This window comes from Zonotrichia albicollis, chromosome 35 (genome assembly GCF_047830755.1).
Source record: "Zonotrichia albicollis isolate bZonAlb1 chromosome 35, bZonAlb1.hap1, whole genome shotgun sequence".
In the NCBI taxonomy this organism is placed as follows: domain Eukaryota; kingdom Metazoa; phylum Chordata; class Aves; order Passeriformes; family Passerellidae; genus Zonotrichia; species Zonotrichia albicollis.
In genome coordinates this window covers 3,346,902-3,370,238 of record NC_133853.1, presented here as the reverse complement: position 1 = coordinate 3,370,238, position 23,337 = coordinate 3,346,902, and the positions used below count along the sequence as shown (strand labels likewise).

The window sequence follows — 23,337 nt, the reverse complement described above, 5'->3', positions numbered from 1 at the left end:
CAGGTCAGAATGGGAGACCATCTACCCTCACTCTCCAGTCATCACTTTACCTCACAGAACGCACTCCGTTTCCCTGGGGGCAACAGACATTCCGAGGCTTTCTGATATCCAAGAACAGCAGCAGAGATAGGGGGAAGCTTTTTAAAAGAACCCCAGAACTCCTATAAATAAAAGAGAGAGAGATTGTGTGTGTGTGTGTGTGTGTGTGTGTGTGTGTGTGTGTGTGTGTGCCAGGGGAGGGTATATGGGAAATAGATTTGATTTTGGTGACAGGTATCTCCTCTAAATCTTTGCTGTCCTTTCTTCATGAACAGGTGCCCATGCGCAGCCAGAGCAAATGTCCAACAGCAGCTCCATCAGGCACTTCCTCCTGCTGGCATTGGCAGACACGCGGCAGCTGCAGCTCCTGCACTTCTGCCTCTTGCTGGGCATCTCCCTGGCTGCCCTCCTGGGCAACGGCCTCATCATCAGCGCCGTAGCCTGCGGCCACCACCTGCACACGCCCATGTTCTTCTTCCTGCTCAACCTGGCCCTCACTGACCTGGGCTCCATCTGCACCACTGTCCCCAAAGCCATGCACAATTCCCTCTGGAACACCAGGAACATCTCCTACTCAGGATGTGCTGCCCAAGTCTTTCTGATTTTCTTTTTTCTTGGAACAGAGTTTTGCCTCCTGACCATCATGTGCTATGACCGCTACGTGTCCATCTGCAAACCCCTGCACTACAGGACCCTCCTGGGCAGCAGAGCTTGTGCCCACATGGCAGCAGCTGCCTGGGCCAGTGGTTTTCTCAATGCTCTGTTGAACACAGCCAATACATTTTCCCTTCCCTTGTGCCATGGCAATGCCGTGGGCCAGTTCTTCTGTGAAATCCCGCAGATCCTCAAGCTCTCCTGCTCCAAATCACACCTCAGGGAATTTGGGCTGCTTGCTGTTAGTGTCTGTTTATCATTGGGTTGTTTTGTGTTCATTGTTTTCATCTTTGTACAGATCTTCAGGGCTGTGCTGAGGATCCCCTCTGAGCAGGGGCGACACAAAGCCTTTTCCACCTGCCTCCCTCACCTGGCCGTGGTCTCCCTGTTCCTCAGCACTGGCACATTTGCCTACCTGAAGCCCCCCTCCATGTCCTCCCCATCCCTGGATCTGGCCCTGTCAGTTTTGTACTCAGTGGTGCCTCCAGCCCTGAACCCCCTCATCTACAGCCTGAGGAACCAGGAGCTCAAGGCTGCAGTGTGGACACTGATGACTAGATGGTTTCAGGAACATTAAACTGCTGGCCAGTGTTTGCTAATCACTTGTAATAAAAGTAATCTTTGATACTTCTTCTTGGTTTCATTTTAGAGTTTCTTTACCTTTGTTTTACATTTTTCTTATTGTCCAAAAAGAAATGTCATTGTTTGTTCCATTGGTCATTTTGTTTCTCTCCACCATCCCTGTGGCCACAGACTGTGGCAATGCGGGGCTGTGTTCTTGGTGCCCTTAAATGAAATTATGATCTCTACCAACAAAAATTTCACCAGAAAACTGCAGAACTTTTCTGCCCTTTTGTTCCCTACTCTGGAGATGCTGCAGCAATGTCTACTGAGGGCAGATCAGTGCCAGCCCAGCAGCTGTGCCCAGCAGCAGCAGCACTTGGTGTTGCCAGTGCTGCTGCCGTGGCCCTGCCCTGCTGCCCTGGTGGCCCTGGTGTTGCTGCAGGGCCTGAGTGCTCTCGGGGCCGGGCACAGCCCTGGGGGTGGCAGTGCCGGGGCTGCAGCAGGGACAGGCCATGGGCTCTGCTGGGGCAGTGCTGACACCTCAGGCCAGGCCCTGGGGGCTCCAGGCTCCTTGCCCAGGCTTTCTCAAGAACATGGCCAGGCCAATGCTCAGCACAGAAAACCCCTGTGAGCAGCCCCAGGCTGGCCGTGGGCAGGCTGGGGGCAAACAGCATGGCTGGGGCTCTGCAAGGGCCCTGGGGCAGAAGGGAAGGAGCAGCAGAGCAGGGGCTGATCCATCCCCAGTGCACTGGACAGCCCAGGGCAGCGTCCCAGAGCGTCCTCATGGAGCTGCCAACAACATCCCCCCTCTGCAGCCCTGACCTCTCCCCCAGCTCACACAGGTGCCCCATCCTTGCAGACACAGACACGGCAGCACTGGCTCAGCAGCCCCTGTTTGCATTGCACAGAGCAGGGGGAGCACCCCCATGCTGTTGGTGTGGGGACATGAACCTGAGGGAGCACAAATGCCATCAGCCCCTGGGGCCAGCAAGGGCTGGGGGACACCAGGGAAACCACTCAGCTTTGTCCTGGCCTCTGCACTCAGCCAGAAAGTTTGTTCCCATCAGCTGGGAGTTTCATGTCCCACTGCAGATGCTGTTGCTCAGAGCAAGGGCTGCCAGGCAGCTACCTTAAAACTGCTCTGAGCATTTCCTTGGCTTCAGCTTTGCTTACTTTACTCTTCCTGCTACAAATTTCTTTCTATTGCCCACCCAAGGGAGCCTAGAATCGGACAGCACTGGAGGTGCTGCCCAACCATTGCTGAGCACAGAGGAAGATTCACCGCCCTGTTCCTGCTGGCCAAACTATTCTTGATCCATAGGAACGCCAGGGGTTGGATGAGGGAAATGGTGGAGCGGGGGTAGGGACAAAATATGATTGATTGTCAGCCATGTAGAGTCTTGATTTTCCTATCTCTTCAGGCTGCGTTAGAAGGTGTTGGGGGTCCATATCAATTTGACATTGCTGATATCAATTTATAAACAGGAAAATAAAGAGGACAAAACAGTTCTCTTTGCATTGTTCTCAATAATGTATATTCAATTTGAATACACTTAGGAAATTTTTTTTAGTTAACCACAGTAGAATTGATCATTTAGATAACTCTTTTGGGCTTTTATTCTTCAGGTGTTTTAGAACAAATGTTTATTACCCATTTTTATTGAATTCCATAATTGAAGATCTCAAGAATGAAGAGGCCTCTGGAGTAGGAAAATTCATCAGCAACCTCCAAGTGGCTGAGGATCCATCCTAATCAGAGCAGCAATGAACAGAAATGGGCACAGCTTTGTGACTGTCCCAGCTTTGGCATGGGTCCTGGGCCTGGAGCAGCTCTTGAGGGCCCCAAGGCCAGGGCTCTTGTGCTGCCATAGGCAGATGGGATGGCAGCAGGGGTTGCAGAGCTCTCAGCACTTCAGCCCAAGGGGAGCTGGGCAGCCAGGGAGCCTCCTTTGGCCTTGGCCAAGCACCTTCCCCCATGGCTGGGGCTGAGTCCTGTGGCAGCTGCAGCTGCTGCTGTGCCCTTGCCAGGGGCTGAGGATGTGGGGCAGTGCCCAGAGCAGCCTGGCCTGAGCAGAGCTGTGGGGCCAGAGCTGGCTGGGCTGGGGAGAGGCCCTTGGTGCTGCCCAGAGCTCAGGGCAGCTGGCAGAGCTTGCAGGGAGCTGGGCTGGGCTCCGAGAGCCTGGCCCAGAAACCATCAGTGTCCATCTCAGCCTGGCTGAGCGTGCAGGGGCAGGACTCAGGCCAGGCCTTGTGGGGCAGGGCCAGCGCCTGTGTAAGGCATTGCAAACAGGCAAGTGGCCCAGAGAGGAGGCTGCTCTGTGCCCTTGGTGGCATGGACAGAGCAGGGGAGCCCAACACATTTGTCAGAGCCAGCTTCTGTGCCCAGCCCTTGGCAGCCCTGGCTGCTGAGCCTAGCTTTGGCCTGGGCTGAGTTTGGCTGTGGCCCAGCTCCATCCTCCCGCAGGGCTCAGGGTTTGTTCTCGGCCATGGCCAGCCCTGGCTGCCTCTCTGCTGTCCCAGAGGCCAGCAGAGCCCAAGGCAGGGCTGTCTGTGCAGCCCCACAGGTGCCAGGGGCTCTGCAGGAGCTGGCAGAGGCTGCCCAGCAGGGAGGCCGTGGGGCACAGAGCCCCAAGGCTACTGTGGGCACCACGGGGCAGGGGCCGTTCCCAGCCGCAATGCTCCTGGCCTGGGCTGGGCCTGCACAGGGGCTGGGCCACCATGGCTGGGCCAGCACAGGGCCACAAAGGGGCCACACAGCCGCTGCTGGGGCTGACAGCATGGCCAGGCACACACAAGCAATTGCTGAGCATGGCCTGCGCTGGCCAGGCCTGACTGTGCCGAAGGCAGAGCTCAGCTGCCCTTGGGGGCTGCAGGAACAGTCCAGAGCCCAAAGAGCCTCCATGGCTGTGCTGGAGACCAAGGCTGCAGGAGGGAAATGCAGGGCTGCAGTGGGATGGGGAGGGCATTGAATTCCATCACACACCTCAGCTCTCTGATGATCCTGGCTCTATGCTGGGTCCTGTTTCAGACTGGCGCAAGAGTGAATAAAAACTACAACTAAGATGTCTTTGTCTAAAATCCTTTCTGTATGGAAATCCCTTGTGGATGGTGGACATGTCATATGTTTCTGGAATGTCACAAGGAGAAGAGGGAAGGGTTTTGGTGTTTATTAAATTTTATCATGTTCACATCTTTATGTGTGCCATGAAGAGATACATTTCTGTGCCTCTGAGTCTCACCAGTTCCTGACCCTCAAAGGACACAAACCTGCTGAGTTGTGGTTCCCACTCCAGGACTGCACTTAGACCTCTCTCCATAGCCAGAGCAGAGCTCCCTTGTCCCACAAAATCCCTGCAAATGAGGGATGAAGGAAACAGGAGAGGCTGTGGGGATCAAGTGCGGGCAGAGCCCAGCAGAGGAATTACTTTTGCATTTGATGGAGCTGTGCCTTCCCTTGGCTTTGCTGGCTGACAAAAAATGGACCTCTCTCTGCATCTCGGGCAGCTCCTTCTCCAAGGAAAGCAGGTGGGAGTTGGAGCCAAGGAGCTGAAAGCTGCAGGTGCAACCTGGGCTGGAGGGAGCTCAGATTTGCACAAGGCTGCTCTGAGTGCCAGGGCTTGGATGGGGGAAATGGTGGGGTGGGGGTAGGGACAGAGTCTGATTGATTGTCAGCCATGAGGGGTCTTGATTTTCATATCTATTCAAACTGCATTAGATGATACTTGGATTTGGTGTCAATTGGAGATTGCACATGTGAATGCATTACCAGGGGAAAAAAACTTAAACAGGACCTAAAAAAACATATTTCTCACTGTCTTTGTAAATATAATACCTTCACTTTGAATACACTTATGAAATGTGTTGAATTAACCAAAAAAGATTTGGAAATTACATCACATTATTGCCAGGGGCTTGGCTTGTTAAGGTGTTCATAATGTTGATGAGCCCTGGGACACTGAATTCCTGCACTGAAGAGCTGAAGGCTGAACAACCCTCTGGAGCAGGAAAATTCAGCAGCAGCCTCCAAGGTGCTGAGGATGTCAGCAGCCCCCACTGAGGCCATCCCTGCCCAGAGACCGTGGGGGAATGGGCAGACAAGGAGAGCGTCCCTGGGGCTGGGGCAGCACAACTCAGAGGCTCCAGGGGCTCCAGCTGGGAAATGGAGTGTGGAATGTGGCTGGGAAAGCCCTGCCTGGGCTGTGCCAAGCAGGACACACAAGCCCTGACTCCCACCCCCCAAAAAACTTTCCCAGGAGACATTTGAAAGGATTTACAATTGTTTGTGTCTTCTGAGTTGGACTCCCTGGAGACGGATCAACAAGAGATTCTCAGGAGCGCAAAAGAACCAAACAGCATTTACTCGCAATTTTAGAAAATTAGAGGACCTTGGCAGAAGGTTTACTGCCACATTCCATTAGCAGAAAACACTTCCCAAAGCATTACCTTGGCACATTCAACTTCACAAACTCTTAGCTCGTTCAATTTTAAGTTAATCAAAATTTGCAAGAGGAGGGTATTAGAAGAAGACACAGAGAGAAAGTCAAAAACAATACAGAGAAGCACACACACAGCTTCCAAATCCTGGATTCCAGCAGTGTTCAGGTGGAAATTCCAAGAGGAGGTAGACTTGTGGTCAGCCTTAAATACCCCTTGGTCTTCCTGGGCCCTTCCCCCAGGTGGGACTTGGGCTCATTTGGTCCCTCAGGAGCTGGGCTGGGGCCTGCAGAGGTGGCGGTGGAGCACTGCCCGTGCTGTGCCAGGGACTGGCAGACACTGCTGGGCTGGGATAGAGGCTCTGGGGGGATTGGGGTTCCAGGGCAGGGCAGGGGTTCTAAGGCAGGACAGGGCTGGACCTTCCCTGTCATCCCCCACTTATGAAATGTTTTGAGCCAACAGTCTTCTCCAATCTTTCACAATAGGCAATGTTGGAGGTGAAATCTCAATTCAGGCCATGGGCACCTGGAGGAGAAGGACAGTTCTTTTCCACAGCAATGAAAGTATTGAGCCCCAGTGTTTCAGTAGCAGATGAGAAGGGACCTTCAACATGCCAAGGTCAGCTGGACCAGTAAGGAGGCCCAGGAGGCCAAAGCAGCCAGATCTGTTCCATGTTCCCTTAGTTTTATGCTGCCCTGAAGTGTCACAATGACACCTTGGTTCCATCAGGCCCTGCAGTGTCACAATGGTCTCCGTGGTTCCCCAGGCCCCACAAATTCACAGGACTCCTCTGTTCCATGAGCCCTGCAATGTCACAATGGACTTTTGGACCCTGGTTGTTTGCAGTGTCACAATGGTCTCCTTTGGCTCCACGGTGTCACAATGGACCATGGATGACATGAGGCCCTGCAATGTCACAAGGGAGCCTTGGTTCCATGCAGCACTAACTGTCACAATGGCCTCTTGGTTTAAGAAGCCCCCACAGTATGACAATGGCCCTCTTGGATCTGTGGGGACCCCAGGGTCACAATGGTCTCACTGGTTCCATGAGGCCTCACAGTGTCACAATGCTTTGCTTATTCCGTGGGGCCTCATAGTGTCACCATGGTCTCCATGATTCCATGAGTCCCCTCAGTGTTACAATGGTCTCCTTGGTGCCATGGTGCCTCAAGGTGTTACAATGGTGCCTTAGTATCATGAGGCTGTGAAGTGTCTTAATGGTCTCTCCATGGTTCCATGAGGCCTTCCAATCTCACAATAGACCTTTGGCTCCATGGGATCTTGCAGTGCCACAGTGGTCCCATGGTCCCATGACCCCCCAAGGTGTCACAATTGTCTCCATGGTTCCATGAGACCCCGTGTTGTCACAATGGACCCTTGGTTTGATGGGGTCTCTCAGGGTCACAGTAATCCCTACAATCAATGGAGCCACACAGTGTCAGTACAGTCGCCTTGGTTCCATGAGACCCAGCAATGTCACAGTGCTCTCCATGATTCCATGAGGCCCCACAGTGTCACAATGGTCTCTTGGTCTCACAGGGCCCCACAGAATCACCATGGTCCCTTGGTCTCCCAGGACCCCACAGTGTCACAATGGTCTCTTGGTCTCACAGGGCCCCACAGTGTCACAATGCTCCCTTGGTTCCATGGCCTTGTGCTGCTGCATTCTCCCCTCCCCTTCTCAGGCTGCCCTGCCAGCTGAGAAATGCTCCTTGGATGCCTCAGCCTTGGCCAACAGCCCCTGGGCTCAGCTCCTCTGCAGCTCATCACAAACACTGTCTGCTCCAGGCACTGCTGCTGCCCAACCACCTCCTGCTTTCTGTAGGAGCAGCCCTGGGAACTGTTTGTGTTTCCTCAGTGGCACAACATCCCTGTTCTCACACTGCCAAAGAAAGCTGTTGGTGCCAAGTGTGGCCAGGATGAGCCATTGCTGGGACTGAAGCCCATCTCTTGGGGCCCTGCAAACAGCGCTCCAAAAGGAGCCCTTGGAGCTCTTCTGGGCCAGCGACTCCCTCTGAGTGGGGCCTCTACCAGCCAGGAACTCTCCCGTTTGCTGCACTCAGGGATCCTGAACAACGACGGAGCCTGGGCCAATCCCCCCACTCCTCCAGGCTCAGCCCTTTGCCCTTTGCTGGGGAGATGCCAAAGCATCAGCAGCGAGCACTGCCTGCCCTCAGGGGAATTTCTCACAGGTGCCTTGCACTGACTCTTGGTGTCTGTGTGCACACAGGAGTGCCTGTGCTGGAGATGTGGCAGACATGCTTCTCTCTGAGGAGTTTGAGAGCCTTGGATAGCTGAGTCAGTCAGGCCTGTAAGTGAGGTTAAATCACAAAGTCTAAGTGAAGTTAAATGTTTCTAAGAGTTGTTCTTTTGTGAAGTTGTTACTTTTAATATTAGATTAATCAATTACAGTTAGGTGTTATTCCTCTGTCAAATTAGTAAGTCATGGGTTATAAGGTAGGTCAAATACTGTTAAGTGCTGTTCTTTTAAGGTATCAGTTAGGGTTAAGTTCAGTTCTGTTAAGTTTGATCTCTGTTAAGCTTTTGGGCCATATTCCTTTTGTCCTTGTCCTCACTGTCCTTTTGTGTCACACATACACACATACACATACACATACGGAAAGTTCTCGGTTCATTTGTGGTTTGATTGCCTGGATTCTGTTTGGTTTTGTTGTTGCTTTGTTTCCTTGGTGTGCCTGAAGTGTCCACTCAGGAGCAGAGTGACTCTTGCCAAGGAACTTTGTGCTGCTGTCCCTTAGTATTAAATCTGGTTTTTGCTCCTCCCTTGCTGGGGATTTTTTTCAAGCTCTCAAGGCCCTGTTCCTAACAGGGTGAAGGAGCCCTGGCCCAGGCTCTGGCCCTGGGGGATACAGGGACACTGCAGGAGGGTCCCTGTCCCCTTGTGTCACCCCCAGGGCCCCGGCCCCCCATCCCCATGTCAGGTTCTGGAATCGATCTCGTGGAACATCCTCTGGGGGAGGCTGCGGTGCCGGGGGTGGGGGGACCTGGGGGGACAGGGGACCCCACTGTGCACGAGCAGGGTTGGACTGCTCTGGGGGGAACTGTGAGGGGGGCCGGGGCAGAGTGACCTCCCCAGTGACCTCACACAGCCCCTGTGATGTCACACAGCCCCCTGTGATGTCATACAGCCACCTGTGATGTCACACATTCCCTTATGATGCCACACAGCTCTTCTGCAATGTCACATAGACACCAAAGATGTCACAGCCCATTCTGGGATGTCACACATCACCCTTGTGATGCCACAGAACCAAATTTGGGATGTTGTCAAGGTCCGTCCAAATGAACGGGTGATGGATGATTTTTTGGTGCAAAAAATAACCAACAAGGCACAGGGGCTTTGCAGTAACAAATCAACAAAATGCAATTTTATTGATAATTACCACAGCTGAATATGCGTTTGGTTAGGGGATCCGGGGAAGAGAAGGGTAAGACAAGGGAAAAGGGAGGAAAGAAGGTTAGGAAGGGGCTATAGCTACCGAAACGTGATGTCTTCGGGGTCCCACTGTTGAAGCTCACTGGTGTACATCTCGGGGAGATCTCAGAGGACGATCAGATCGCACCCCAAAATATACCGTTTTTCGTTGGGGGAAGGGTGGCCGAAATTAGGTTTCCATGGAGGAGAGAAGAATGGGAACAGTAGGAGGGGGATGTTATTCCATTGTTTTCATGGCCAAATGTTCGCAGGTACGTTTATTCTGGTCAGTTTTTCCCCCCTCCCCGAGCTGGGGTGGGGGGGTGTCAGTCCCAGTCTCTGGAAGGGGATTGCCAGGAGGGTGCCAGGGGGGTGCCAAGAGGGTGCCAAGGGGGTTTCTTGTCTTGTCTTGGTTCCTTGATGAGAGGATTAGCATCTGTTTGTCTGTCACGATAGTTGAAGTCAGGCAAGAGGGGTCTTCTCTTAGAGGGGGGAGCCACCCCAGAGCTCAGACCGGCCAAGTCAGGAGGTATTGAGAAAGTCCAGATCCATTGTTCAGAAAGGGCAGCATGCCCCTTTCAAGTACAGCATGGCATGTTCTGCAAACACCACCTGTGAACACACTGAATAAGCATGAGGCTTTCTTTCCCAACTGGCTCAAGAGTTTTAACCTTTAGGTGGTCTTTTCTCATGACAATTGTGAGGCAAAAATGAAGGATTTTCGGATAGACTCTCACAGATATCACCCTGCAATGTCAGGCAGCTGCACTGTGATGTCACAGAAAACACTGTGATGTCAGAAAGGCAACCTGTGATGTCACTGTCTGTTCTGTGTTGACACCACCTGCTCTGTGATGTTACACAGCCAACCAGTGATGTGACAACCCACTCTCTGATGTCACAGAGACATCCTCCATGATGGCAGGATCTGCTCTATGGCCTCACACCCTACTCTTTATTGTCACAGGCAGCTGTGTGATATCACAACAGTCTCAGTGATGTCACAAAACCCACTCTGTGATTTCATACTGCAGCTCTGTAATGTCACAGTACACACTCTGACCTCACAGCCTGCTCAATGGGGTCATACAGCCATAACATGGTGTCACAACCTGCTCTGTGATGTCACACAATCCCCTCTGTGATCCTGTAGCTGCTCAATGACCTCACACAACAAACTCTGTGATGTCATAGCCCAATCTGTGACCTCACACAGCCCACTCTGTGCTGTCACACAGCCCCTTACTGACATCCCAGCTGCTCTGTGCCTCTATGACACAGCCCCAGAGGTGCTGCTGTGACACAGCCCCCTCTGGGACATGCCACAGCCCCTGCCAGTGCTGAGCCCCTGTGAGCTCTGTCTGTGCCCTGCTGGTGTCCCTGAGGGGCCCTGGCAGTGCCCCAGCCCTGCTGGGCTGTGCACAGGAGCTGCTCCTGGCCAGAGCTGTCTCTCTGCAGCGCTGCCCTTGCCAGGAGCTGCCTCTGGGCCAGGAGCCTGGCCCAGCTCAGCAGCACAGACACAGCACAGGGACTTCAATGACCCTCTGGGGCTTTGGTGCTCTTTGCATCAGACCCATCACCCAGAATGTGCTCAAAGAACTTCTCAAGAGCTCAAAGTGAGATTAAAATACTGAAGTTTCTTGTACTTTAAATAGATCCCTGTGAGGGACAGGACTGAGAAAGTGTCTCCAGGTTCCAGTTAGAGCAGAACACTGGAGGAAGAATGACAGCTGGGGACAAACAAGGCAAAGGTGTCTCTGGTGCTGAGCACACCTGGATGTGTTTGAGGAATGCAAAGGACCAAGGCCTGAGCCCCAGCCCCTGGCCAGGCAGATCCTGTCCCTCCCTCCTTGCTCAGGGCTCTTCCCGGGATGGGCACTGGCATGTGGGGATATGCAATGCCAAGGGCAGGAGCATGGGGTGGCCTCTGCCAGGCTGCTGAGCAGGGACAAGGAGGCAATGAGGCCCCAGCCCTGCAAGGGTCACTTGTCTCCTGTTCCTGCCTCAGGCCCAGGCCCAGCAGCCATGGCCAAAGTGCTGCCTAAGTTGGCTCTGGCAGGGCTGTCTTGCAGCTGCTGCCCATCCCTGTGCCCTGTGCAGCCCAGGCTGTGCTACAGTGTCTCTGCCCTGCGCCTCTGTCCCTGCAGGCTGTCGGCATCCCCCGGCTGCCCCACCTGGCTGGGCCCTTCCTTTGCTGACAGCTCTGCCTCCTGCCTGCCTCTGCCTGCCCACACAGAGCCTTGGGCTGCTCCAGGCTCTTGCTGGGGAATGTGTTGCACCACAGCCCTGCCCTGCCAGGGAAATTCCTTTCTGCTGCTGCCCAGGCTGGGCCTCCCCAGCTTCCTGTGGTGCTATTATTTCCTTCTCATGGTTATTTCCTCTATGAAGAAAGCTCCAGCCTCACTGAAACCACCACTTACCCCCTGCCAGGCTACTCCTGTTCTGTCCTCAGTTTCCACCCCAATGAGCCCAGAGCCTGCAGCTTCCACCTGCTGGTTATGTGATGAGGCCTCCAAACCCCATCTTGGGAGATGTTTGGGTCCCCTCCAAGGTTTGTGAAAATGGAAAAACAGTGGTCAAAGGTATTTTCTCCCAAATCTTGCAGTGGCAGAACAAGGGTCAATATGTCTAAAGTGAATGAGGCTGTATTTACATTTGTTAGAAGGAGGAAATATTTTACAAAGTTGAGAGTGGAATGAAACTGCAACTGTTTCTCCAGAGAAGTGGATGCCCCATCCCAGGAATTGTCCAGGAGCAGGAGCTTTGTGCAACCTTACATAGGGAAACCCCATCCCCTCCCCAAGGATGGAATTCCTGTTGTGTGGGTTCTTTGCTGTGCTCACAAGGCTTCTGGCCAGAATGTCAGCTGAGGGCAGCCAGGCTGCTGCAGCAATTCAGAGGCATCTCCCTAATAATTTTAATAACCAGATGATAACAACTGACTGAAACTGGAACAAAACTCATTCACGTTTAAACAGTTTAAGCAATCACTATAGGGAAAAAAATGTATAGACCAGTACATTTAGAAAATCTCGCATTTCCTCAGTGCAAAAAAAAGCACAATCAGTAGAGCATGTATTGTTCATCCACTCAGCTGTGCACAGCCCCCCTGTGAAGGTGGTGGCTGGGGGCTGAGTGCTGGGGCCCCCTGCTGTGGGAATCCATAAAGTCAGAGGGTTTTAAGGAAATGGTTAAAAAGAGTATTTAGGCCTCAGGATGCGGCCCGAAGTTCTGTTACAGCAGAAAAGTTTCCCAAGCAAGCAGAAAAGTTTCCCAAGTAAAGCAGAAAAGTTTCCCAAGCAGTAGACGTGACAAATAACAATACAACTTTGTAGATTTGGCTTTAGGATGGCAACAAGTTTATTTAATGTATATCTTTAGAAGGTTACTGTGAATAGAGCTCTGTTCTTTGTCTTTTATGAACCAGTCTTTGTTTTAACTACCATTACGTATGTTTTATAATGTTGGATGGAAAGCTTGTCAGTATGTCTTGTTTTGGTGTGATTGGCTGAAATCTAAACTGAGATGATTTTATGTCATTCCGTTTTACCCCACCTTCGGGGGCATTTCCGATTAGGCCAGCATGCTGTTAACATCTAAAAATGTTCTGAGGCTGATGTACTAATAAATAAAAAAGGCTGGTCTGGATTTGTCCAGTGTGGTCCACATTTGGACTTTTTGCCGCGGCAAGTGGGTTCCTCTCTTAAGACGTGGGTTCCTGACACCATTGGATCTATAGCTACCCTGGTGCCCCGACACCCTGCCTGCAGCAGGTCCAGCGCTGAGGGGAGTTTGGGGGTGCCTCACCATTTGGGGTCCCCTGGGGGTTGGGGTGACCCCCGGGGCCCCATGGATCCCCCTGAACACGCTGACACTGCCTGTGCCCAGTTTTTACATCAAAGGGGCAGTGACCGCTGCTGGGCTTGGTGGCAATGATTTGCAGGAAGTTTATAAACATGCTAGGGTCTGCTCCAGGTACGAAAGGTTCATGGCTGTGGTTATGCATCCAGTTTGTTAGAGGAGGAGCAGCAGGGAATGAGGTTTTTCAGCCTCTGCTTTCCTTCTTCTCCTATGAATCAGTTGCATCACTATTGAAGGATGTTCAGTTTCCCCTCAATGTTAAAGAAACCATCTTCCTGGTATTCAATCTGGTAACCTTCCTCTATACAGCCTGCTGCTTCCCTAGAATGAAGGCTGAGATTTCTGGATGGGCTGATGAGACCCCTGACTCAGGAGTAGACCCCGGTGTGGAAAATCCTAAGTGGTGTGGGAAATGGGAGGATATGGGCCAAATCCTGAAGGAATTGTCTGACCCTATAGTGTGGGATTTTCCCCATGAACAAATTCAGAACCCAGCTGAGGTGGGGAAATATCTGAAAGAGAAGTACCAGGATGAGCCTAAGGAGAGGAAGGTCATTGCAGTGAGCTGGGCCCTGGCATATGCTTATCACACACTGCTAGATACTGTCAGGCAGCAGACAGAGGCAGGGGGGCAGGGAGATAAATCAGCAACTGTCCCGGTGACTCAGGCTGCAGCTAACACTCCAGGCTCGAAGCCAGCATCTAAACCCATGGCTGTTGCTACCAGCACTAGAAGTGGGAAATGCACAGACAAGACCAATCAACCAGGGGATGATGATGATGATGAAGGAGAAGGAACCTCAATGCCTCCTGACATAAAATCAGGAGTCAAAGCAGCAGGCGCAAGATCAGATGCAAATATTGAGTCCTTTTCCCTGAAGGACCTTCGTGGCTTACAGAAGGATTACACCCGATGACCAGATGAATCCATCATTAGTTGGCTGGTCCGTCTCTGGGATGCTGCAGGCGAGGCTACAATTCTGGATGGCACTGAAGCCAGGCATTTGGGATCCCTGTCACAGGATCCTGTCATCAACCAAGAAATGATGAGGGAGGCTAATCCACACAGCCTCTGGGCACGGGTCTTGGACATTGTTACACGAAGATACCTGTGTGCAGATGATCTCTATATGCAACAAACTCAGTGGAAGACTATAAAGCAAGGCATCCAACACCTGAGAGGAATGGTAGTGGCAGAGATTGTCTTCTCAGATGATGTAACAACTAGGAACCCAGACTTAGTACCATGCACGTCTGTGATGTGGCGAAAACTCGTACGACTTGGGCCACATGAATATGCTTCTGCCTTAGCCATCATGAAGAGGGATGAGAGGGGTGAGTCTGTGCTTGACATGGCAAGGAAGCTCCGAGCATATGCAGATGCTGTACATGGCCTGACACATGCCAGAATCGCAGCGGTAGAAACACGTCTGCAGAATTTAGAGGGTAAGATAGAGGAGAATCATAAGAAGCTTAGAGAGGAGATTAAAGAAGACCTTCTCCAAATTTCAGCAGTACAGATCAGAGGTTCCGGTATCCAAGGCAGACGTTTTCCAGATGGTGAGAGAAGGTACACCCCACGATCTGAGCTGTGGTTCTACCTGCGTGATTGTGGGGAAAACATGAGGAGATGGGATGGAAAACCTACTGCTGTTCTGGCACGATGGATGCGTGAACTGAAGGAAGCCACCAGAAGGAAAGCAGCTCCAGTTGCCCAGAGCCGAACTGACAAGTATGATGATGATGACATTTCTGATCCCCTTGAAGGAACATGCAAGACATATGCCCAGGCAAAGAATGATAACCAGGCTTAGAGGGGCCCTGCCTCTAGCCAGGCACAGGCCAGGGAAAATCATGTTTTCTGGTCTGTGTGGATTTGTTGGCCTGGCACATCAGAACCACAAGAGTACAAAGCTTTGGTTGATACTGGTGCTCAATGTACATTAATTCTGTAGAGACATGTGGGGACAGAGTCTGTTTCTATTGCTGGTGTGACAGGGGGATCCCAGGATTTCATTTTGCTGGAAGCTGATGTGAGCCTAATGGGAAATGAGTGGAAGAAGCATCCTATTGTGACTGGCCCAGAGGCTCCATGTATTTTGGGCATAGACTACCATTGAAGTGGGTACTTCAAAGACCCAAAAGGACTCAGATGGGCATTTGGAATAGCTGTTGTAGAGACAGAGGGCATCCAGCAATTGAACACCTTGTCTGGGTTGTCTGAGAATCCATCTGCAGTAGGATGCCTGACGGGAGAAGAGCAACGAGTGCCAATTGCCACTTCCATAGTGCATCGATGACAGTATAGAACCACTCAAGATGCTGTGATCCCCATCCATAAGATGATCTGAGAGCTGGAGAGCCAGGGGGTGGTCAGCAAGACCCACTCACCCTTCAACAGCCCCATTTGGCCTGTGTGAAAATCTGAAGGAGAATGGAGATTGACTGTGGACTACCGTGCATTGAATGAAGTGACTCCACCACTGAGCACTGCAGTGCCAGACATATTAGAGCTCCAGTACGAGTTGGAGTCCAAGGCAGCAAAGTGGTATGCTATTGAAGATGGAGGGAGAGACCCAACTTCCTTGTTCAGCATCTGCCTCCATTTATTCACTAAAACCATCACTTTTTATAACCGTGTTAATTAAGTTCATGCATATTGCAAACCCGAGCTCACAATAGGTCAGAGATAACAAACCAACCCCTCTTTATGTTTCCAATACCAAGATTTGGGTTCTCAAAATTATTTTTGCTTTCCCAAAACGGCCAAAGATAGAATATCTACTTGTTATGAGAAAGCTGCTTGAGAACTCGGATATGCAAGGTTCTCAAGGCCTTCATGTTTGTCACTTTTACTTGTAATTAAAAACAACCTGAGAACCTCTGCTGTTTACAGAAACCGGCTGTGAGAACCTGTCCCCCACACCTGCCTTCCTAGCCATTTCTGAAAAAATCTCCAACTGTATGCCACTATAGACATTGCCAATGCATTTTTCTCCATTCATCTGGGAGCAGAATGCAGGCCTCAGTTTGCCTTCACATGGAGGGGAGTGCAGTACACCTGGAACAGACTACCCCAGGGGTGGAAGCACAGCCCCACCATCTGCCATAGACTGATCCAGGCTGCACTGGAAAAGGCTGAGGCTCCAGAACATCTGCAATATATTGATGACATCATTGTGTGGGGGAACAGAGCTGCAGAAGTGTTTGAGAAAGGGAAGGAAATCATCCAGATCCTCCTGGGAGCTGGTTTCGCCATTAAAAAGAGCAAAGTAAAGGGACCAGCTCATGAGATTCAGTTCCTGGGGGTGAAGTGGCAAGATGGACAGCGTCAGATTCCTACAGATGTCATCAACAAGATCACAGCAATGTCTCCACCCACCAATAAGAAAGAGACACAAGCTTTCCTGTGTGCCATAGGTTTTTGGAGAATGCATATTCCTGAGTACAGTCAGATTGTGAGCCCTCTTTACCTAGTCACCCGCAAGAAGAACAATTTCCAGTGGGACCCTGAGCAGCAACAAGCATTTGTCCAGATTAAGCAGGAGATTGCTCATGCAGTAGCCCTTGGCCCAGTCAGGACAGGACCAGAGGTGAAGAATGTGCTCTACTCTGCAGCCGGGAACCATGGCTTGTCCTGGAGCCTTTGGCAGAAGGTGCCTGGGGAGACTTGGGGTTGACCACTGGGATTTTGGAGTTGAAGCTACAGAGGGTCTGAAGCCAAATACACTCCAACAGAGAAGGAAATCTCGGCTGCCTATGAAGGAGTCCAGGCTGCCTCAGAGGTAATAGGCACTGAAGCACAACTCCTCCTGGCACCCCAACAACCGGTGCTGGGGTGGATGTTCAAAGGCAAGGTTCCTTCCACTCACCATGCCACCAGTGCTACATGGAGCAAGTGGATTGCTCTTATCACTCTGCGCGCCCGTATAGGTAAACTGAATCGCCCTGGGATTTTGGAGGTCATTACAAATTGGCCCGAAGGTGAGAATTTTGGTGTCACAGATGAAGAGGAACAAGAACCAGTGACACATGCTGAGGAGGCTCCTCCCTATAACCAACTAGCCACCAGAGGAAACACGCTACGCTCTTTTCACTGATGGTTCCTGTCGCATCGTAGGGATGAACCAAAACTGGAAAGCAGCTGTATGGAGCCCCACACGACAGGTTGCACAAGCTACCGAAGGAGAAGGTGGATCAAGCCAATTTGCTGAACTCAAAGCTGTTCAGCTGGCCCTGGAAATTGCTGAGAGAGAGAAGTGGCCAAAGCTCTACCTCTACACTGATTCATGGATGGTAGCCAATGCTCTGTGGGGATTGCTGGAGAGGTGGAAAAAGGCCAACTGACAGCGTAGAGGAAAACAAATTTGGGCTGCTGAAGAGTGGAAAGACATTGCTACCAGGGTAGGGAAACTGCCTGTGAAAGTCCGCCATGTAGATGCCCATGTACCCAAGAGAAGGGCCAATGAGGAGCACCAAAACAATGAGCAGGTAGACCAAGCTGCAAAGATAGGGGTGTCCAAAATAGATCTAGATTGGGAACATAAGGGAGAGTTATTCCTAGCTTGATGGGCCCATGATGCCTCAGCCATCAGGGCAGGGATGCCAACTATAAGTGGGCACGAGACCGAGGGGTGGATCTAACCATGGACAGTATTTCTCAGGTTATCCATGACTGTGAGACGTGTGCTGCCATCAAGCAGGCCAAGCGAGTGAAGCCCCTCTGGTACGGTGGGCGGTGGTCCAAGTACAAGTATGTGGAGACCTGGCAGATTGACTACATCACACTGCCCCAGACACGCCAGGGCAAGCGCTACGTGCTGACAATGGTGGAGGCCACCACTGGATGGTTGGAAACCTACCCTGTATCTCATGCTACAGCCCGGAACACCATTCTGGGCCTTGAAAAGCAAGTTCTGTGGAGACATGGCACTCCTGAGAGGATCGAGTCAGACAATGGGACTCATTTCAAGAACAGCCTTATCAACACCTGGGCTAAGGAACATGGCATTGAGTGGCTGTACCATATTCCCTACCATGCACTAGTTGCAGGAAAAGTGGAGAGGTACAATGGACTACTAAAAACCCAGTTGAAAGCTTTGGGTGGGGGATCTTTCAAAATTTGGGAGCAGCATTTGGCAAAGGCCACCTGGTTAGTTAACACCCGAGGCTCCACCAACCAAGCAGGTCCTGCCCAGTCTGAGTCCCTGAATGTAATAGAAGGAGACAAAGTCCTAGTGGTACATATCAGAGGTTTGTTAGGGAAGACTGTGTGGATCAATTCTGCCTCGAGTACAGACAAACCCATTCATGGGGTTGTCTTTGCTTAGGGACCAGGTTGCACATGGTGGATAATGCAAAGAGATGGAACAACACGATGTGTACCTCAGGGAGATCTGATTGTGGGGTAAGAATGATATGCAATATCACTATTCATTGGATGTTACTGCAATTGTCTGTACATTAAACCATACAGACATGAGACAGAAGGAAATGTGTAAGTGTCGAAGGCCTGAGCAAGTGATAGATGGAGGTTTAAGTGAGTAAAGCGAAAGTGGGGAATCCTGCAGCTCTGTAATATAGGCTCTGGATTCAGTGGTCCAGTGTGGGGATGTGATGAAGGCATGATGGGTATTGCTTGTAAATTTTGGGGGAACAGATGGAAATTTTGTATGAATAATGCATGATGTGTGGTAGTATGTTGATGATATGGGGATAAGGGGTGGAATGTCCTGGGGTGACGTTATGGTGCTTTGTATCCACATTCATCTGTTCTGTGCTTTTAAGACTGTCTCTGAGGAGTGAAAGTATCATTTGGGTTTCTCTTATCAGGGACACAGAGACGGGCAGTACATAGGGCTGTTTTGGCTTTTTGCTTTTTGCTTTTGGCTTTTCTGCTTTGTTTGCTGTCTCTCTGCTGTCACTTTTGCTTTTGCTTCTGCTTATTAGCTAGTTTAGCTAAACAGTCCAAATTCCTTCCTGGACTGTTTTTCCTCTCCTGTTTCTGTGACCATCTCGAACCTGCTCCAGACTGGGACCTGGGAAGACCGAGGGTTTGCACCATTTGGCTGCAGCAGCTGCCCCAGCGCAGGAGGGACTGAGAACAGAGCAACCACCCCCGAAAGAGACTTTCTGATTTTGCCATCTTTCTCAGAGCGGTGTCATCTGGTATTGTTCATTTTGTGTGCTGGCGGGTGCTGTGTCTGTCAAATAAACAGGTTCTTTCCACTTCTCTCTGAGGAATTTTTTCCCGAACCGGTTGGGGGGGAGGGGCCGTGTGGGTTTTGCTTTCTGGAGGGGCCCTCCTATGCAGATTCTTCAACAAATTTGCCCTAAACCAGGACAAGCTTTAAGGATGCTGCTTTTTGACAGGAACTTTCTGCTTTACCTAAGCCTTAAAGAGTTTTGCAATAAGAATGTTTTGAAGTATAATTTTAGAATAATACTTGTAATGAGGATCTTTGAAACTAAGCTTTAGAGTATATAAAAGGAAACATGCTTATCTCACACCTTAATGAAACAGTGAAAAGCAGCTTGAGAAAGGAAGATGAACATCAATTCAAGGATTTATAATTTCAACCAAGGGAAGTTGGACATCACTGTTATGAGATTTATAGTCCTTGCATTTAAAAGGTGGATCCACATCTGGAGGGCTGGAACTCACCATCTGGGAGACTTCTTCCTTCTTTTAGAAAATGAACCACCACCATCTGGGGATACTGCTTTTGGGATAGATCCTGAGAAAAACTAAATCACTGTAGTGTACAGAATTTTGACGTAAAAATTGGGAATAGAAACTGCTGAGAAAGCTGATGAGTACCCCTATAAATACCTGTAAGCCTCAACTATTGATGTGTAGTTGGAGGGAAAACTTCCCCCACTGTACCCAGCGCTGTATTGCTCATGATTCACTATATTAAATAATAAATTGATTGCTGCTTGAATATTGGCCTAGTCAAGCTTCTTATTTATAACACAGTGCCCAGTGGATGCTCGAGGGGTTTCTGTACCTCATTCCCTGGGAATGCTTGGGAGGGGCTGGAGGCGTTGTCTCTGTCCCTGTCTCTGTCCCTGTCCCTGTCTCTGTCACCCCAGGCCATTTCCCAGGGGGTCTCCATCATTCTCAAACCAGGGAATGCCTGGGGGGATCTCCCTCCCTCTCACCCCTGTGCCCGGGGGTGCTCGGGGCAGTCTCTGTCCCTCTCAGCCCAGGGGATGCTCGGGGGTCTCTGTCCCCTCACTCTGGGGGATTCTCAGGGGGTCTCCATCCCTCTGGCCTCAGGCAATGCCTGCGCAGGGCTGGGGACCAGGGGCTCTGTGTCCCTCTCACCGCTGAGGGTGCTCGGGGCTGGGGGGCTCTCAGACATTCTCACACCTGGTGAAGATGCAAATGAGACCATGGGAACGCAACCTGTGGATCTGCTCGAACTTGGATTGTACTGAACAAGAAATGGAAAGGAGTGAGGGAGAGAAATAAATCAGAAATGTTCTCAGAGAGAAAGAAATAGGAAAAGGCTCCGGCCCGGACTCTGCAGCTTCCCGGGTCACCCGCAGGGCATAGCACCTTTCACAATTCCAGCCAATCAGAAGAGGCGCTAACCAATTTCTAGCCAACCAGAGCTTTTCTGGCCGATGACTCGCCGGTTGCCAGGCGGGCCCGCAGAGCCCAGCGGCCCCGGAGCGGAATTTGGGGCTCGGGCCGGGGGGACGGATCCGCCCCCGGGGGGGTCCCCGAGCCCCCTGCCCAGCCCTGGGGCCGATCCCACCCAGCAGCCGGTGCTGCGGGGCCGCGGGGCAGAGCGGTGGGAAAGGGGAGTCCGGGCTGGGAGCGGAAGAAATGCTGGAGGAAGAGGAGGGACAGGAGGAGCAGCAGCGGGAGCGGGAGAATCGCGGCGCTCGCAGCGCCCGCACGCCGAGCCTGCAGCACCCCCTGCCCCGGGAGCATCGCCCCCAGCCCAAGCCGCAGAGGAGGGCGGAGGCCGAGCTCGCCCCGGCTCCAGCCAGGGGTCTCCGGGAGGATTTTTTGGAGAGGGTTCGGAGCCGGCAGATGCCGGACTCGAGCCCCGGATATCTCCGGGCTCCCCAAGAGGAGCTTTTTCGGGGGGAGAGGAGCCGCGATCGCCCCTCGGGAGGGTCCCGGGGGGTCCACGTGGGGATGGCCCGGTACCGACGGGGTGGGACATTGGTTTTGGGGATCCCCGTGAGATCCGGGGCTGTGGAACGGGGGACCCCCGGGGCGGGGAGAGGGAAAGGGGCGATACCGGAGTTGGGGGACCCCCGGCAACCCGGAGATGAGGCGGGGACGGGACCCCCTGACCCTGACAGGAGCGTGTCCTGGGGTGACTTCATGATGCTCGTACCCCCATCGGTCTGTTTAGCCCAGAAATGAGTTCTGCACCTTTAAGGCTGGTGCTGAGAGCGAAGAGGAGGAGGAAGAAGCTGCAGTTTGTTTTCAGACACTGCGCTCACTCCTCCACATTCTGGCTCCTGGACTGTTGTGATGCCTTAAGGAGCTGGAACAGAGGCCACAAGGAGTTAAGAGGAATAAAGTGGATTTTTACTGAAATGCCTTCAAAGGCCACACCCTGGCAGTACCAGATCCACAGATGTGCCTCTGCCTGGATGGCTCCAACATGGGAGCAAAAGAGGGCTTGGTCATGAGATCTCACACTTTAACAAGTTTTAGTCCATTTGTATATAGAAGTTAACTGCTCAATTAATAGTTTCAAATTATGAAGTTACATCTTCCTTGCTTGCTTGCCTGCTCTGTTCTTTCCACGTTGTTTATGCTTTTGGCCTGAAGTTTGAAGAGATTGTCCTAGAGTCTCCAGCTAGAACAGGATTGTTTTGTCTTCACCACCCTGTGAAAAGATCCCAGTAACACTTAATATAAAGCTAAAAGCTGTACATCAAAACAGAACGGAAAAATTTAAAACCTAAGGTATCTGTTGTCTGTGGACAGACAGACAGCAGGACAGAGCTCTCCTTTGCTTTTAGTTAGTTTTAGCTCGCTGAAGCAGAGAAGTTCCCCCAGCTGTGGTTCTTCTTTTTATTTGGAGCTGTTTAAATCTGCTCTGCACTGAACACCCAGAACACCACCAGCAGCTCCCAGCTGTGGCCCACCTGGCCGATCCTGAGCAAGGGCAGTTCCAGTGCCGGAGGGACTGATAAGAGACTGAAAGAGACTGAGCTGAGCTACAGCCCACAGAGTGACTTCCTGAGTTTGTCATGTATTTTGCAGTGGCAAGAGGTTGAAAATAGATTGGGCGAAGTGGGATGCAAATCAGGAAGAGTGAGATGGGCATTGGGTAGGGCAGGATGGGTGGGATGGGGTTTGGGAGGTGGAAAATGGGGGAAATACATCTTGGGAAGGGGGTCATGATGTCCAGGAGGGGTGGGATATGTTGGGACAGGGGAGGTGGGCTGGAGTCTGGAACGAGACAGCCAAAGTTTGGGGATGATGAAGGGAGGGGGACGCCATTACTGAGTGAGTTTTTGAATAATCTACATTCCTAAAGAGATTTTCAGGTATCTCACATTTCTGAGGCAGTTTTGGGTCAGTCGCCAGCTCTTGGGAGTTTCCGGGTTAGAGCTGTGTCTCAGGGGGGTGTCAGACACAGCACCGGGGGCAGCTGAGCTGGCTGCCATTTCTGCCTGTGCCCACTGCCCCCCTGCCAGCAGCAGCCCGACAGCCCAGGCCTGTGGGCACAGAGCCCTGAGAGGCAGCAAGGGAGCATGGCAGCAGGCTCAGGGGCTGACAGGGCAGGGCTGGGAAAGGGAGCAGCCAGAGGGCCCTGGAAGTCTCTGTTGCTCAGACACCTGGGGCAGGCTGTGCAGGGTGATGGGCTGGGGAGGCCTGAGCCCTGTGGGCAGGTGGGCCCCATACCTGTCACAGGACGGGGCCACACGCAGGAGCGTCATGACCGCGTCATTTGGCTGTGCTTCGGTGAGATCCAGCAGGGTCTTGTCCAGCCTGTGCTCAGCAGAATCATTGGCCGTGAGCCACTGGTGGATGTAGCTCACCATGGCAGGCACCTGGAGAAGGCACGGGGAGACTTGGAAAGCTGCCAGAGGGAGCAATGTTCCCAGCTTCCCCAGAGGAGTGCTTCCCTTCCCACCCCACTGCCATGTGGCCTGAAAGGCTCACAGCAAGCAGCATGCATGGCTGCGGAGGCCAAGCAATTGCTGGGAGGATCAAAGCCTGGCCACAGGCTGCTTACTTGCTTTGGAGTGTAAAAATCTTCCTCGACAAGCATAGACAGCAGAGCAGCACTGGTCTTGCTGAGGAAGATGGGTGAGTATGGCCTGAGGCCTACGCCCATGGCGATGGTCTCTTCCTCCTCAATTCT

General features: G+C 51.9%; 1 protein-coding gene across 1 annotated transcript in view; it reads left to right on the top strand.

Annotated features, from left to right (window-relative positions):
* Positions 1 to 682: 682 nt before the first annotated feature.
* The window catches only part of LOC141726465 (olfactory receptor 14J1-like), a 101,565-nt gene continuing 78,910 nt past the window's right edge, over positions 683 to 23,337 (top strand). The window contains exon 1 of the mRNA XM_074531369.1: positions 683 to 1,231. Within this exon, the coding sequence (XP_074387470.1) occupies positions 683 to 1,231 (549 nt within the window). The remainder of the gene's footprint in view (positions 1,232 to 23,337) is intronic.